The sequence below is a fragment of the Corvus kubaryi genome, unplaced genomic scaffold, assembly GCF_017639235.1.
Source record: "Corvus kubaryi isolate FWS band 111438036 unplaced genomic scaffold, C.kubaryi_AGA036_p1.0 37361, whole genome shotgun sequence".
Classification (NCBI taxonomy): Eukaryota; Metazoa; Chordata; class Aves; order Passeriformes; family Corvidae; genus Corvus; species Corvus kubaryi.
The window spans coordinates 268,109-282,944 of record NW_024581118.1 but is presented as its reverse complement, the minus strand read 5'-3'; the positions used below and the strand labels follow the sequence as shown (position 1 = coordinate 282,944).

The window sequence follows — 14,836 nt, the reverse complement described above, 5'->3', positions numbered from 1 at the left end:
CAAAAATAAAGTAGTACTCAAAAGAATGCTCAGGTGTAGAGGGTTACAAATATTCAGACTTTATTATAAATAAGAAATACTGTTTTATACATAAAAACTGCAAGTGTTGCATTTTGTTCACCGGCCCAGACAGCAAGACCACAGATTAAGGCAAAAAAAGCTGGAGTGAAGGCACATACTGAGGGGACCACAGTCAGGAATAAGGTGATGAAGGAATGTCACGTATCATCCGTGACACCCAGCACTCCACCAGCAGCTGTCACATCATCACATTACGTAAAGAAATAACTGGACATTATACAATGAATAATGGCTGTAATGCAGTACTGATTAAGAGATCGTTTATAAAGATTTTTTTTTATTTAAAAATAAAATTCTGTTAAAAACAGCTTAAGAGGAAAAAAAAAAAGAAAAAAACAAAAACCCAGGAGAAGAAAGAAGGAAACCTTAGGCCTGAGGTCAGCCAGGGCATGCGCACATCTTCACATCTGCTCTTCTCACAGCCTTGGCAGAGGTGACATGGTCACAGCCATCTTCCCAGAGCGACCCAATGTCCCTATGTGTGCAGGCACAGGGAGCTCTCCTCCAGGGGGGTTTCCAGGCAGGAAGGAAATCCCACAATCATTAAGGGAAGGGATACAAGAGCAACGCAGAGTCTGCTGGGAACACCCCCTACCCAGCAGCACTGTCTGCACCGAGCCTCCTGCCTTGCACAGTGGTATCAAGATGTCCCCAAATGCAGCTCTCTGACCATCTCAGTGCTGGGTCCGGTCTCCCAACAGTGCTACAGCTCCTCACAGCCCAGCTGCAAAGACACAGCCCCTGTCCCACTCCTGGCACAGCACGGCAGGGGACAAGGGACACAGAACAGGGCACTGCAGGCACCATGGGGCAGGGCTGCCTTTGGAGGCAGGGCTGGAAAACATCCACCCAACAGGCAAAGTGGTTATGGATGGGTGCTGGGGATACAGTAGAGGGAACCAAGCACGAGCCCAGCGAGGAGAAATCCCAAGTTTTAAGGGAATAATATGGAGAGAAGGGATACACGGTGTATATGCCCCGATGGCTACAGGGGAAAGCACACAGAGGAGACCAGGCTGTGCCACTCTGGAAATATGGCTGAGTATATTTACACACACATACACACACACAGGAGACTTCCTCACACTATAATCATGATTTTTAAAAATGGAAAAAAAAATCACATTCACACAAAAAATATAAATTTGAAATAATTAATAGCACCAGTGTGTGTCAGATAATAATTTCTTCCCCGCTACGCAAACGTACAAAGTTGCATAGTATTTAAGGATAGATATATACTGGATCTCAGAGAAAGGAGGGAGAGATGCCAGGCTGGAGGCAAGGAGGAAGCTGCAGAGGATGCTCTTGTCTCGGAGCAAAGGGCTCCCCGCCACTCCCACCCAGCACCAGTGAGCACTGCCTGGGGAGGGAGCCTGTGCGGAGGAGGTGGGAGTGATGTGAAAGGCAGAGCTGCCACCTGAGCCTGGCCTGAGGTCCCTGTGCTGTGGTAGCTTTACGGTGACAGGGAGATCTGGAGGCAAAAAGAAAGGAGGGCACCAGGAAATTCCAGCTCTTCCTGCCAGCTTTAAAACAGGCAAAATGCCAGAGCAATGGCAGGAGAGATAAAAATGTCGCTGTCCTCCTTCAGGAAAAAGATGGGGAGAAAGAAAGACCTTTCCATTTCCACTCATGTGCCCCCTTCCTTCCCCCACCTACAGACATTCAGCAGGGGGGGCAGTGCAGCTGTTAGAGCTCTCCGGATGGCAGCTCTCCTCTTCAGCAAGACTTGTCCTGCTTCAACAAGCTCATCTGTCAGCCAGACATTCCGAGCCCAGAAAACCAGATCCTCTGCAAATTCAGTAGCAACAGATGGGAATGCAGCTCATAACTTCCACACTCTGGCAGTCTGGACTACCCAGCAGGTAGTAGCTTTCAGACTGGACCCAAAACTTCTCCACAGAACAGGAGTGGGGCTGGCAAGACCCACTACTCCACCAGTATCCCATCTTCCCAAAGAGCTCCAATCAGAGGCTGCCCTTTTCTCAGAGCAATGCATCATCACAGAAAGCATTTCAGAAAGAGGCTTCAGCTATTTTTGTCAAAGGCTACCAACACTGTTGGATTGGCCACTAGGTAATGATGAAAAAAATAAACTCACAGGGTTAGAAGTTGGGAAGAACAATGTGAATCGAGTGCAGCTATACTGGCCATCACAGTAATACTTTGGTAGCCATCCCCTTCCTTCATAGGGACAAAGAGCTCCAGGACTGAGATTTTACAGTTAAAGGGAGAAGACAGGAGAGGAAGTTGGGTTAGTTTTGCCTTGCTGTATACAGCTCACATGGTTATTTCTGAACCACAGTATAAAGAGTCCAGAGCATCTCTCATCCTTGCACTAATCAAAAGGAAACTGTGTCTGAGGAAGGGGCAAAGGTGGAGTGCTCAGGAAAACCATCTATATAAAAAAACCCCTTTGATGCCCAAAGACGGATATTTAATTTGCTTCTCAAAAAAAAAAAAAAAAACAAAAAAAACAAAAAAAAATAAACAAAAAAAAGAAAAAAAAAAAAACCAACCAAAAAAAACCTTTCAACTTATCCTGATTTGAAAAGAAAACAGTGGCTGCAAGCAGCGAAGAGTTGGGGATTTGGAGAAGGTAATGTGTGTTAAGGCACTCCATGGCCGAACCACCACTCACCAGGGCAATTCCCCCCACCCCTGGTGCACCCTTAGGGTTTCTCAATGGACGGGGTGTTGAAACAGCCAGATGGCAAGGTCTTCCTGATGTCTTCCAGGTTGCTAATGTCCTTCAGGATCTCTTCAATGTCCCTGTTGTAGGCCTGTATCGCATCATCTTGCTTCTTGGCTTCTCTCTCAAGGAAAGACACTTTCTGGTCCAGGTCACTATCTTTCATCTGATCTTTGGCACTGTTCAGGATACCTTCAATTTCATTCAGTTTGTTCAAATCCACCGTCTCCAGTTGCCCTGAAAAGCCAGAAGCAAATAGTGAAGTGCATTAAAACGCCTTTGACACCCCTAGGTGCTCACATGGCTGAGGCCACAGCTCCATAGACCCACAGACCTCCATCAGGCCATCTCTGTATTTAGAGACAGCATCTAAAACAGGACCAACCATATGGGTGATATCTCCACTGCCTCAAGAAGTCTTCAGTTTGCAGAAAACCAACAATGAACATTGCACAACAAGCTCTGAGGCTGCTCGGGAAAGAAAAAAACTCAAAGTCCTTGCCAAAACCACACAAACCCCATTTCAAGAGGTCTACACATCCATCTGGTTTCTCACGCAACACTGGCAGGAAAGCCAGCACACATCAGGAAAACACTCAAAGGCATAGAGCACATTAAAGACAGTCCTACCTAGTTGATCCAACAGCTCATTAATGACAATGAGTAGGTTGTTCACAGAGTTCTTAGCTTTTCTTGCATTGTCTTCTGCCTCCTGGGCAGCCTGTGAGGCCTGCAGGATATAAAAAAAATAAGTGAGAGCACAAAAAAGGTGTAGGGATTACAAAACTGTTGCCTCTCCTCTGCAGTTAGTCACCGCATCACTGCCTCCTCACTCCAGGGTAACAATCCTGCACAAAGATCTTCATCACAGGGCTGGGGAGAAGACTGACAATCTTCAAGTAATCGGTTTTCTGAGTATTTCAGGATGGGGATCCCTGAACACCAACCAGGATTTTGCAATAAAAGCCAGGATAGAATCAATAGGGATACAGTCAAGTTTTAGTTAAAGGAAAAGTAGCTCTCAAATTCCAGCAGGGAGCCTATGCTAATGCACCAGAACTTGTCTCCTTTTCAGTCCCACTTAAAACTTGGAAGAGTCAGAATACTGGCTGGACCCAGCACCATCTTTGCAAGCAGAGAGCAGGAGGAAAGCCTTCATTGACAGGACAGCAGGGAGAAGGCAGTTCATAGCCACTGCTGTCACCTGCCAGCAGTACTTACCTCGCCTGCCATCTTCATATCCTGCTCAGCATCTGCCTGCTTCCGCTTCAGCTCTTTTTCTGCATCCTGCAGCTGCTTCATCATGTCATCCACTTCTCTGACCAGTCCCGTCACATCAGCAAAGGTCTTGTCGGCTTCGGCTCTGGTAGCAGCAGCACTCTGCAGCCAACAGGTGGGAGAGAATGGAAAAAGGTGGTGAAAGTGCAGAACTTCCTTCAATCCTTCTCATCAAAATGCACTGATTTCCTATCTTGCCACATTTTGCATTCACAGTGGAGAATACAGCAGAGAGCACACGGGGCTCACCAGGAAATACTGGAACAGGAGTTTATGCAATCACACAACAGTATCTCAGAGGGAGTGAGCTGCAGCAGACTCACCTTCTGAACGGAGCTGGCGATTTTCTCAGCATCATCTGCTCTGGTCTTGGCCTCGCGGGCGTCAGCAGCAGCATTGCCCAGCGCCAGCTCTGCTTGGCGTGTCTTATTGTTGGCCTCTGCAATGGTCTGGCTGATGGCAGGGATCTTCTTCAGTGCCTCCTCAGCCGCCGTCTTGTTATCGTTTACCCGCTTGTCAAAGTCTAAGGGGGAAAAGCAGATCCTTATCACGTGCTCCAGAAGAGCCTTGAGATGCTCCTTTGACCAAGCTACCCAAGGCTTTGCTACCCGCACACTGGAGGGATCAAGAGCAAACTGGGGTCAGCTCTCCCTATTGCACATCTTCTGATGCTAAATAAGGAAGTTAAAAGGAAATTTCCAGTCCCTGAAAACACTTATATTTTTTCTTTAAAGAAAAACAAACCAAAAGAACACACCCAATACTCAGGGTAAGGGCAATAGCAGGGCCTCTTTAACCAGAATATCCTACTGCCAAGTGACTTGTCACACCGGAATTGAAGGATTCACTCCAAGTGCTTCCTCTCTCTTTACCTTTCAGGTTGCTGAGAATGGTATTGGCCTCCTGTAGTGTGCCATTGCCCTTCCGAGCAGCTTCTTCCGCCAGGGCTTTTGCTGCATCTGCTCGAGCCAAGAGCTGGTCTGCAGTCTGAGGAGACATGACATGTATCAATGTATTCTCACTTTCTGAAGAACAATTCTGTTCATGTATGAAAAAGTACTGCTCAGCTTCAAACACCAATGCCATCCAGAAGAGCAGTGCTTCCTCTGAGACCAGGTGAGTGTATGTACTTTGGGAATACTGTTCTGAATACAAAGTTGACACCACATCTGACAAATATCTCCTATTTTCCCATACAGCCTCAAAGCCGTTGCTTTTAACAGCTTTCTGCATCTCCTTTCTGGGGCCATTCTTCAGCATTCTCATAATCAATAAGTAATACTAAGACTGAATGAGATGAGATCTTTCACATCTGGCCAGTTACTTGTCTTCCTTGTTTTTTTTTTTTTTCCTGGGAAACAAAAGCCTGCACAAAGTGGAACTGACCTGCTGCTCTGTCTTCCCTTTCTCCAAGAGGTTCTTTACTTCTAGCTCCTTTCCCTTCATGTCTTCTCTCAAGTCCTCATAATCTTTTAGCTTCCTGGCAATTAGTTGATCCAGTTCCTCTGCTTCCTTCTTGATCTTATTTGCTTCATTCTGCAGGTGGAAATCACACACACAGATTCCTGAATGTTAAAGAATTCCTGAGCAGGTGGTAAATTTTTGCACTTCTACATTCAAGCCAAGATGTTTGGCAAACATTTCACTCAGATTTTTGTCCTTCAGAGACTGAGGGAGGTGGGGTTTATGTAGGTGGTTTTCTGCATTTAAATCTCCTGCATAAATGTTGGAATTGCATAAAAGCTGGATTATGCCTGGATGGACAAAAAACTCACAAACCATTCTTATGCAGACAACATTAGCAGAGCACATGTAAGGCATGCCAGCAAACCAGCAATCTTTAGGAAGTACTGCACAATGGTGCCCACATGTACCTCTAGCCCTGTGGAATCCACATTAGGCAGGCTGGTGAGATTAGCGTAGATCTGCAGGGCTCTGTTTCCAGCTTCCTCTGCCTCCACAAGCACCTTGTTGGCCTGTTTCTCTAGGTCTTGAGAAATATTCCTTGCTTGATTGTACCTAAAAAATCCCCAAGGATCCAGTTATGTTACAGTATTTTTTGTAGAACTGAACTTAGTAAGAGAGTAGTGAGGCTAAGAAATTGAAAATCACCTCCTGTAAAATCCAAAGCATACAGAGGGTTGTCTTAGTTTTAAGCACTGCTCTAAAGTCAGGAAATAAAAACAATTTTCTGTTACTGACTCACTTCTGGTTGAGCTCATCAATATCAATTGCAGTTTGGTTTTCTCCAGCCAGGGTCTTCAGCAGCAGTTGATATGCTTTCGTGGAAGTATCATTTGCAGCCTTAGCTGTGCGAACAATCTCATCAGCTTCCTTTTTGTGCCTGGACAAGATGACAGAAGAAAAATAATGCCATTAGATTTGTCAGCCAACAGTTTTTATCCTCATTTCTCGATTATATTCTCTCTTACTTTTCCTTCCTTCCTTCCCCCCTCACCCCCCAGATTTACATATGGGAGATGCTGAAACACTTGCAATGGAAGATGGTTGCCATTTCTGTCATCCACATGCTTAATCTTTGCCATCAGTGCTACACAGCCATCATCCCACAGCACCAGTCTCTTACACTGCAAAGGGTGTGTGTCTGATATCCAGCAAACTGAATTCTGCTTCCCCCTTGTAGGGAAGAGCAGGGCCCTGACCTAGGCCACACTGAGTGTGTCTTGCCACAGCCTACCTTTCTGCCAGCTTACGGGCCTCTTCTGCCAACAGAGTCATGTTGTTGGGGTCCCTGCTTTGCTCTGGAGGTGTAATGGACTGGAAAAGAAAGAAAAAACAAACCCTTAAGGCTCTTTTTTCATCTTTTCTTCATCTTTGCTTTAAATAGTTATTGTCATGATCTAAATGCTTAGAGATGTATCTAACCTACTTCTCATTCTGTTTTTCTTAAGCCCATGCAGTTTCCACCACTGGTTATCCCTTGAAAAACAACAGTGCTAATATTTATTTAGGACTTTTTATGTTGGTTTGGGCTGAGATACAATCTGTGGCAGACAGTGGCAAACTTTCTTCACTGATTTCCCATGATCTTGATGCAAATTTGCTGTATAAGGGAGAGAGCAAGTGGAGAAACACACCAGAGGCACCAAAGGAAAGGCCCTCACCCTCTCCCAGCTGTGTGGGATCTCAGCAGCACACTCACCACGTTGTCAGCTGCCACCTTGGCCTTCTCCAGCATATCAGAAGCCAAGCTGATCAGGTCCTCGGTGTCCTCCACCCGCACCCGGGCCTGCTCCGCCAGGTTCTCCATGTCCCGCACTGTGCTCTGGATGATCCTCAGCCTGTTGAGCTGACTCACTAAGGTGCTGTTGATGTCTTTCAGATGATCCATGAGGCCCTGATCTACATCTGAAACACACAACAGAAAAGAGAGGAAGGAAAAATTAATCAGAGCAGGAAGAGAAGCTGGAGCAGCAGCTTACCACTGCAGGCACTGTGTTGGTAGGTTAATCCCCTACTGAAAGGGAACCAGCAAGCCATTTCACAAGTTACTTCGCTTGAGATCAAAGTCATAATCAGAATGTGCACCAAACAGGAGAAATGAAAAGCCATTAACTAGTAATAAGACAATCCCACTGGGTGTTGGAACTGACTCTGATGGGGGATTTTGTGTTCAGAATCATGCTTTTTACCTGTCTCACTGACTTAAAATGACTATGGAGCTGCTCCTCAATGAGTTTTGTGAATTCTCTTTAGCTTAACTCCTAGAAATTAAGCAGAAACTGAGGAATAGTGCAGATGTACATTTTTCCACACTCAGAGCAACAATGGCTACTCTGAAGAAAGGCACAGGGAACTCCATAGGGAACACCTAGGAGCTGTGTGGAATAGAAAACCCACTCCAAACTCCCCCCAAACCAAAGGGCTGACAAAAGCCAGCAGGATAGAGCCTTGGTTCTTTCATATGTAGGACTTATAAGGCACCCAAACTTCCTCTAATTTTTGGACCACCAGGTAATTCCCCACAACAGCATCTTAATAATGGAGGCATCACAGCACAGGTATGCGCCTCACAATCAAGGCAGTTCCTTTTGAAAAGCTGAGAGTGTTACCAAGAATTAAAGTGCAAGCAGAAGCCTGCAGAACTCCAAAATTAAGATTTTTCCCAAATACCTTGCAGCACATCTTAAGTATTGAACATGAACATTTGACACATTTCAAAAACATACTACCACAGAAAACCAGAAATAACTCCTAGAGATGTGCACAGATTTTTGCAAGGGTAGATTTTTTTGCATTTACCTTGCCCTCTTAGTAAGAGAAGAACCTGGAGCTGGGGAAGGGTCTGGAGCACAAGTCTGGTGAGGAGCAGCTGAAGGAGCTAGGAGGGGTTGAGCCTGGAGAAAAGGAGGCTCAGGAGGGACCTTCTGGTTCTCCACAACTCCCTGACAGGACAGTGCTCCCAGGGGGATCAGGCTCTGCTCCCAGGGAACAGGGACGGGATGAGACGAAACAGCCTCAAGCTGTGCCTGGGAAAGTTTTGGGAAAAAATTCTTCACTGAAAGGGCTGTCCAGCCCTGGCACAGGCTGCCCAGGGAAATGATGAAATCACCACCCCTGGAGGGATCCTAAAAGCTGTGTGGATGTGGCGCTTGGGGACATGGGTTAGTGGTGGCCTTGGCAGTGCTGGGAGGTAGGGAACAGTTGGACTTGATCTTAACGGTCTTTCCAAATTAAATGATTCTATGATTCGAGACATGGAAAGAGAGATCAAAAATTCCACCACAAAACTGAATCCATTCCCTCATCTTTCTCCAATCCCCACCCTTACGTAGGACTGTTATCTAGGCACAGATGCCAAGCAGGCAGTGTAAATCAACCTCAGCTAAAGCTGAGAAAAGCTTAAGCGACCATTCTCACTGGCAGGAATCTTCCCAAGCAAATGCCAGCATTAGATGCATGTTAGCCTTCTCCCAGCTTCACACAAAGGGGACAAATTTTCCCAAAGTGGTCTGAAATCACTGAACCAGCTCCCAGAGGAACATATTTTACTGCAAAGACAATAGTCTTCTTCAAGATTCTCTTTGCGAAAACATGCATCATCTTATACATTAAAGAGCCCCTAAGGACAAACCACTGTCACAGTCATGAGAAACATCCTTCTCACAGACATCCTGTGGTAGGGGTGACAATACAAGAATCAATTTGAAGCAGAGTTTAACAGGAAAAACGGCACTCTTCAGAACATTCTACACTTTATGGTGGGATAATTATGTTTGCCATCAGGATTTTGAAGCCTTCATTCTGATTGCTGATGATATCCCAACAAGAACAATTTGATCCCAAGATGTCTGAGCAAATTTAAAGCATAATAAGTATACCTGAAAGTTTTCTGCTTGTTTAACAAATAAAACCCTCCTTTCCATCCAGAGAAGAGGGTAATGTAAAACACTTGCATCCATACACAGCTAGAGGCAGATCTTCACTTCCATGTACAACAGAGACCACTGGTAGAACAGCATGGGTAAAAGCACAGGCACTGTTGTTTTGATAATAGTATTCAGTGCTGCCTGAAATAGGTGTCAATCCTGGAGCACAGCACTGGCTTGAAATAAAACACGCTGTCTCCAAAGGGAACAGGAACATCAGGCAAAGAACTCATTTAGTTAGTCCATATCTGATCAGGTCAACTCACCTTTGCTCTTTTGTGCTTCATGGAGCAACTCCATGACTTCTCTTTCTGCCTGCTTCAATCTCTCTTCAAAGGCTTCATCAGTTACAGTTTCTTCTCTGGTACCCAGATTTGCTATAAGATTTTCCAGCTCCCACAGCCTTTGACGTTGCTCCACCACCTACAGGAGAGGGACAGAGCACAGCTATGACACAGCAAAGCACCTTGAGCCTCTCTGCTTTCAGCAACCACCAACAGCCACGGGCCAGAATGCTGCACAAGTGGACACATGCCACCGTCTCCAGTGCTGCCAACAGCAGTGTTTGTGGCCTTACCTTATCTTTCACTAATCTGTAACAGGCTGGACACTCCTGACAGCCTGGCCATGAGCGGTTGTAGAAATAGTTCTCCTCACACTGGTCGCAGCGGCTCCCCACAAAGCCTTCCTTGCACTCACAGTGGCCGTTCTCCTGGCACTGCAGGGACCGTGAGCCCTCAGGATCACAGTCACAGGCTGCAGGGAAGTTAAACCTCAATCAGACTGCAGAAGAGGCAGAAATACCCTAAAACTCACAGGATAAGAGGATATCCTTAATACCCTAAAACATGTGCAAGAGCTGTGGGGCACAAACCCACAGCTGGACCTCACTTCTGATTGCAGTGCTTCTACTCACAAGCAGGATCCAACATTCACTGTGTGCACTCAGTGTTGCTATTACCTCTCCTACAAAAAAGCATCATTCTACCCCATTTCATTGTAACCAACTGCAGTTAGTTCTCCTGCTCTTTACAGGCAGGGATATCAACGAGCAAAGTTTGGATCATCCTTCTTTGCAATCATGTTTACAAGATCAGCTGCTCCTCAAGAAAGAATCTGTATACTGAGGCCATCTACAGAGTAGCTGTGCAGGAACACATTAAGAAACAGGGTTGTTGGAGGCCAAGATGCGGAGAATGTATTTACACCAAGGAGAAGTAGGTATCTATTAGGTTGGATATCTAGTAAGTCAGACAAGAAAAAGGTAACAAAAGAAGAAGGGGATAAGCTATAGTACAGAAATCAAATTTCATCACACACAGTGTGGACATAAAGTGCCAACTTCTGCTGTGATGAGGAGCAAGATGACAAAATACCTTCCCAGAGGGAGAAGGAAAGCAAAGGCAAGGCTGGGTGTGCAACATTCTTCCCATCTGCCTTGCTCTCACCCCTCAAGACTTACGTTTACAGCCTTCGGAGCCAAAGCCAAAGTGGTTGCCCTCACATCTGTCACAGTGCTGACCGGTGACGCCTGGCTGGCACTCGCACTGCCCTGTTCGGATGTCACACTGCCCGTTGGTGGAGCCCAGCGCGTGGCAGTTGCACCTGGGGGAAGCACACACACATCAGATGTGACACAGAAGGGACACATCGGGCAAGTCCCTCTCTGAAGAGCGCAGCTCAACATTTCCCAAAGTCGCTTTTCTTGCTGTGCAGATGCAGCAGGCAAGGCACTGAGCTTTTGAACCATGCAAGGTCACTTGCTGCCTGCACTAAAAAAGGAACCCACACTCCCCTGCTACAGTCACAAAGTCATGCAGCAGTTTTCTATTTAAAACCCTGATTTAGAGCTCTTTATAAAGCTATTTATAAGTCAGGCTTTTTGTACAGCCTTAGTAGCTGCTCCCTGACTACTGCTCTTCCCCACCCACAGCAGCACTGAGGCATACCTGTCACTTGTGACAAACATCACACTCCTGCACAGTGTAAGCACAGAGCCTCCAAAACCAGGGTCTCTCTGCCCCAAGCCAAGGCAAGCCTCACCTCTCACAGCCACGTCCACTCTGGAGGTTGAAGAATCCAGGCTCACAAGCACTGCAGTCCCTCCCACTGACGTGAGACAAGCACTCACACTGCCCAGTCACTTGATTGCAGATCGTCTGCTGATTCACGGTGCCGTAAGGATTGCAGTGACAAGCTGCAAAAATAAAAAGGTATGGAGAGACATGCACAAAGTTAGAAATCCCTTGTGGTGTTGGTACTTACCCTAATGGGCCTAGATCCAAACCACATGGCCACCCAGCCCCTGCATCACACAATGCTTTTGCTTTGATGGCACTAAGCGCCCACAAACACAAGGATTTTAGCAAACTAGAACCACCAAACCAGGCTAAAGCCACACATTGCTGCTGACGGGCACAAGCAACAGCCTGACAGAAGCTCTTGGGGACAAAACCATTTTTAAATGCAAGAAGAAGCAAGTCTCACCTCTGCACTTGTCGGCAGGGTCGGGGGCCAAGGGGTTCCCAAAGAAGCCATCCTTGCAGCGGTCACAGTAGAAGCCAGCGGTGTTGTAGATGCACTTGAGGCACTCGCCAGTCTGGCGGTCGCAGTTGCCCACGGCGTTGGGGTCGATGTTGTCGTTGCACTGGCACAGGCGGCAGGGCCTCACAGCACCATTTTTGCCCAGTGGGTCTCCGAAATAGGCATCATCACACAGCTCACACCTCTTTCCTGGGACACAACACAGACATGAGTGCTGCAGCAAGAAGCCCTTTGCTGCCATCTCACATGGATCCCCTTTGCAGTACCTTCTGAAAAGTAAACCCTTCAGCTCCTTCCCTTTCATCCTTCTGTTGGGGCCAGACACAAATCCCTCCTCATCTCTATATTCAAGCTGTTTATTCACTGGAACTTTGCATTATGAATTATTTCCACTCTTCCTTCCTCTCCTATCCCTTTAAACCAAGCCTATTTGCTGCAATTTGTTGTTAATTTAAGAATCCAAATAGGTAGAGCTCTGTGGGGCATCACTGCTCCAGGAAGCTCCACTGCCAATGAGACCTGCCAAACCTCCACAGGCAGCCACTGAAGAATCTGATTCAGCAGCTTCCTATACTTATTGCAGATCTGACCTCCCCAGCCAGTTATGAGCTCCATTTCTTAGGCAGTTCTTCCACATAAAAACCTCCTTTTTCCTCACATCCCAAAAAGGTGGTGGGAGAAAGGAGGAACTCTTCTGCAATCACATAGCTACAAGAAAGCTCAGCTGCTACAGACACCTGAGCTGAAGGGAACCTGGGCCCTGGACTCTGCTTTGGTTCCCAACACAGTGGCACCCACAGGAATCCCCACAAGCTGCTTCTGTGCTTGGTCAGAGGCTTTCATAAGCACAAGAATTTACAGGTGTTCTGTACTTTGGATTCTGCCATGCAAAGCATAAAACCAGCAGAGAAGCATGAAGGCGGCCAACCATCCTATGGCTTCCTTGCTGTTTGCAAACAGAACAAAAGCTTCTGCTTAACAACTCAGCTACATACTTGGACTTCACCACTTATTGCTAAGATAAAAAGATCTGTATCTGTTCACATATTTCTCCTTAACATTGCTGAGCACTAGTATGATCTTGTATTTTTTTTGGGCAGTGTTTGTGAGTCACTGCAGCCTTCCTGCTCTTCCTAGGAAGCATCCTGTAGTGCCTCACTTGCTGGCAAACTGCACCTTTTAATTTTATTTCAGTCTGACCTGCCTTCCTGGCTCTTTCAAATCTACCTTCTGCCCAACACCATGCCATCATCAGAGCTCTATTAGAAGGCAGCATGGCTCTCCCATACAGCACAGAAATGGTCAGAATTTGCAGATCAAGCCTTTTGCTCTCAAGAAACAGGCATGAAATACATGTGAAGCCCCAAGCCTCACACAGGAGAGAAAACAGGGCTGAGGAAGGGAGAAGGATTTGAACCAGAAGACACAGCAGCTTTCAGACCTATTCATTGTGGATCAGAGAACAAGAACTAGCAGAAGACACATTTCCACAACCATGTGCATGTAGAAAAAGATGTTTTCTGTAGGAACACACCTGTAGTGCCAGCCTGGCAGCTGGTGCACACAACCTCCTTGGTGCGGGGCACAATGGCACAGCTCGAGATGCCTGGGCATGGGCAGGGCTGGCAGTCCGAGGCTGTGCCAGCCGTGGCATCACCGTAATACCCATCGCTGCACTTCTCACAGTGAGTCCCTGCCGTGTTATCCCTGCAATTGCACATGCCTGGAATAGAGAGGGATATGAGTTTTGCTTCATTGTCCAACCCAGAAAGGAAGAACCACCCTCCTGTTGCTCCCTCTTACCCGTCTCGGGATCACATGTCTCGCTGTGCCCATTGCACGTGCAAGGCACGCAGGGGCTGTAGGGTCCGAGGCTTGGGGTCTCTCGCCAGTACCCAGAGGTGCAGCGCTCACAGAACTGTCCCTCATATCCCACTGGACATGAGCAGCTCTCCACCCAGGCCACGGGCACACCGGGTCCAGGACGAGCACTTGTGATAGTGACATCATCCAGGTGACCAGCACCTAGAAAGCACCAAGAGGCAAACCCTTTGTAACCACAAAGGCTATCATCACTCCCTCCCCAAACACAGCTGAACGGTACAAGGGACAGACAGGTGGGTGCTTGCAGCTGGTAAGGTGAATCAAGATGCAAAACCCTCCAGGAAGGTTTAGAGAGATGAGAAAAGATGCACTAGAGCTCACCAAGGGAACAAGCAGGGCAGGAAAGATGAGAATGACAATACAGAGGAGAATCTGAGAACAGCAGGTGAGCACGTACAGTCAATTAAAATTAAGTTCTATTTTACATGTTTCCATTTTCAAATCAAATACCAAAACCAATTCCTGGCTTTCAAGACAGAACAGACCATGTCTCCAGCAATTTTAATACACCATCTGCAAACCACACCTCAGGACAAACTCTTCAACTATTCCTCCAAAGCCATTCCTTCCTCTGTCATTTCAGCACTTCCCTCCTGTAGTCCCAGCCCCTTCCCTGGAGTGAAACAGAGCCCAGACACAACAAAACTGGCTTTTAACTTATGTGTTTGTACCACTGCAGCAGCTCCAGTGCACTGAGCAGAGCCCCAACTCCCACACACTAGCAGTGGTTACAGCACTCAGGGATGGTTTGCTCCACACCTTTCTTCCCTTTATTTTCACAACCCCACATTCCTCATTATGGGCCACCCCTCTAAAAACGCTTGCAGTTTTCCCACCTTTCCCAAATGCAAATCCATCCTTTGCATCTTTCTGCAAAAATTCTTCATCACAGAAATACCTAAGGACATATTCTAATTCATGCCCATTTTTATAAATCTTCATTATGAGGAACTTTCACTCAGGTTCT

The 14,836-nt window shown here is 46.7% G+C and overlaps 1 protein-coding gene across 1 annotated transcript in view; it reads right to left on the bottom strand.

Moving 5' to 3' along the window:
• Positions 1-36: 36 nt before the first annotated feature.
• The window catches only part of LAMC1 (laminin subunit gamma 1), a 65,708-nt gene continuing 50,908 nt past the window's right edge, over positions 37-14,836 (bottom strand). Inside the window, exons 12-28 of the mRNA XM_042033802.1 lie at positions 13,789-14,010; positions 13,520-13,708; positions 11,929-12,174; positions 11,485-11,638; positions 10,904-11,046; positions 10,019-10,197; positions 9,708-9,864; positions 7,215-7,420; positions 6,750-6,829; positions 6,258-6,395; positions 5,926-6,070; positions 5,438-5,587; positions 4,924-5,038; positions 4,375-4,574; positions 3,995-4,153; positions 3,404-3,503; positions 37-3,010 (exon numbers count right to left, since the gene is read on the bottom strand). Of these exons, the coding sequence (XP_041889736.1) occupies positions 2,754-3,010; positions 3,404-3,503; positions 3,995-4,153; positions 4,375-4,574; positions 4,924-5,038; positions 5,438-5,587; positions 5,926-6,070; positions 6,258-6,395; positions 6,750-6,829; positions 7,215-7,420; positions 9,708-9,864; positions 10,019-10,197; positions 10,904-11,046; positions 11,485-11,638; positions 11,929-12,174; positions 13,520-13,708; positions 13,789-14,010 (2,840 nt within the window). The 3' untranslated portion in view covers positions 37-2,753. The remainder of the gene's footprint in view (positions 3,011-3,403; positions 3,504-3,994; positions 4,154-4,374; positions 4,575-4,923; positions 5,039-5,437; positions 5,588-5,925; positions 6,071-6,257; positions 6,396-6,749; positions 6,830-7,214; positions 7,421-9,707; positions 9,865-10,018; positions 10,198-10,903; positions 11,047-11,484; positions 11,639-11,928; positions 12,175-13,519; positions 13,709-13,788; positions 14,011-14,836) is intronic.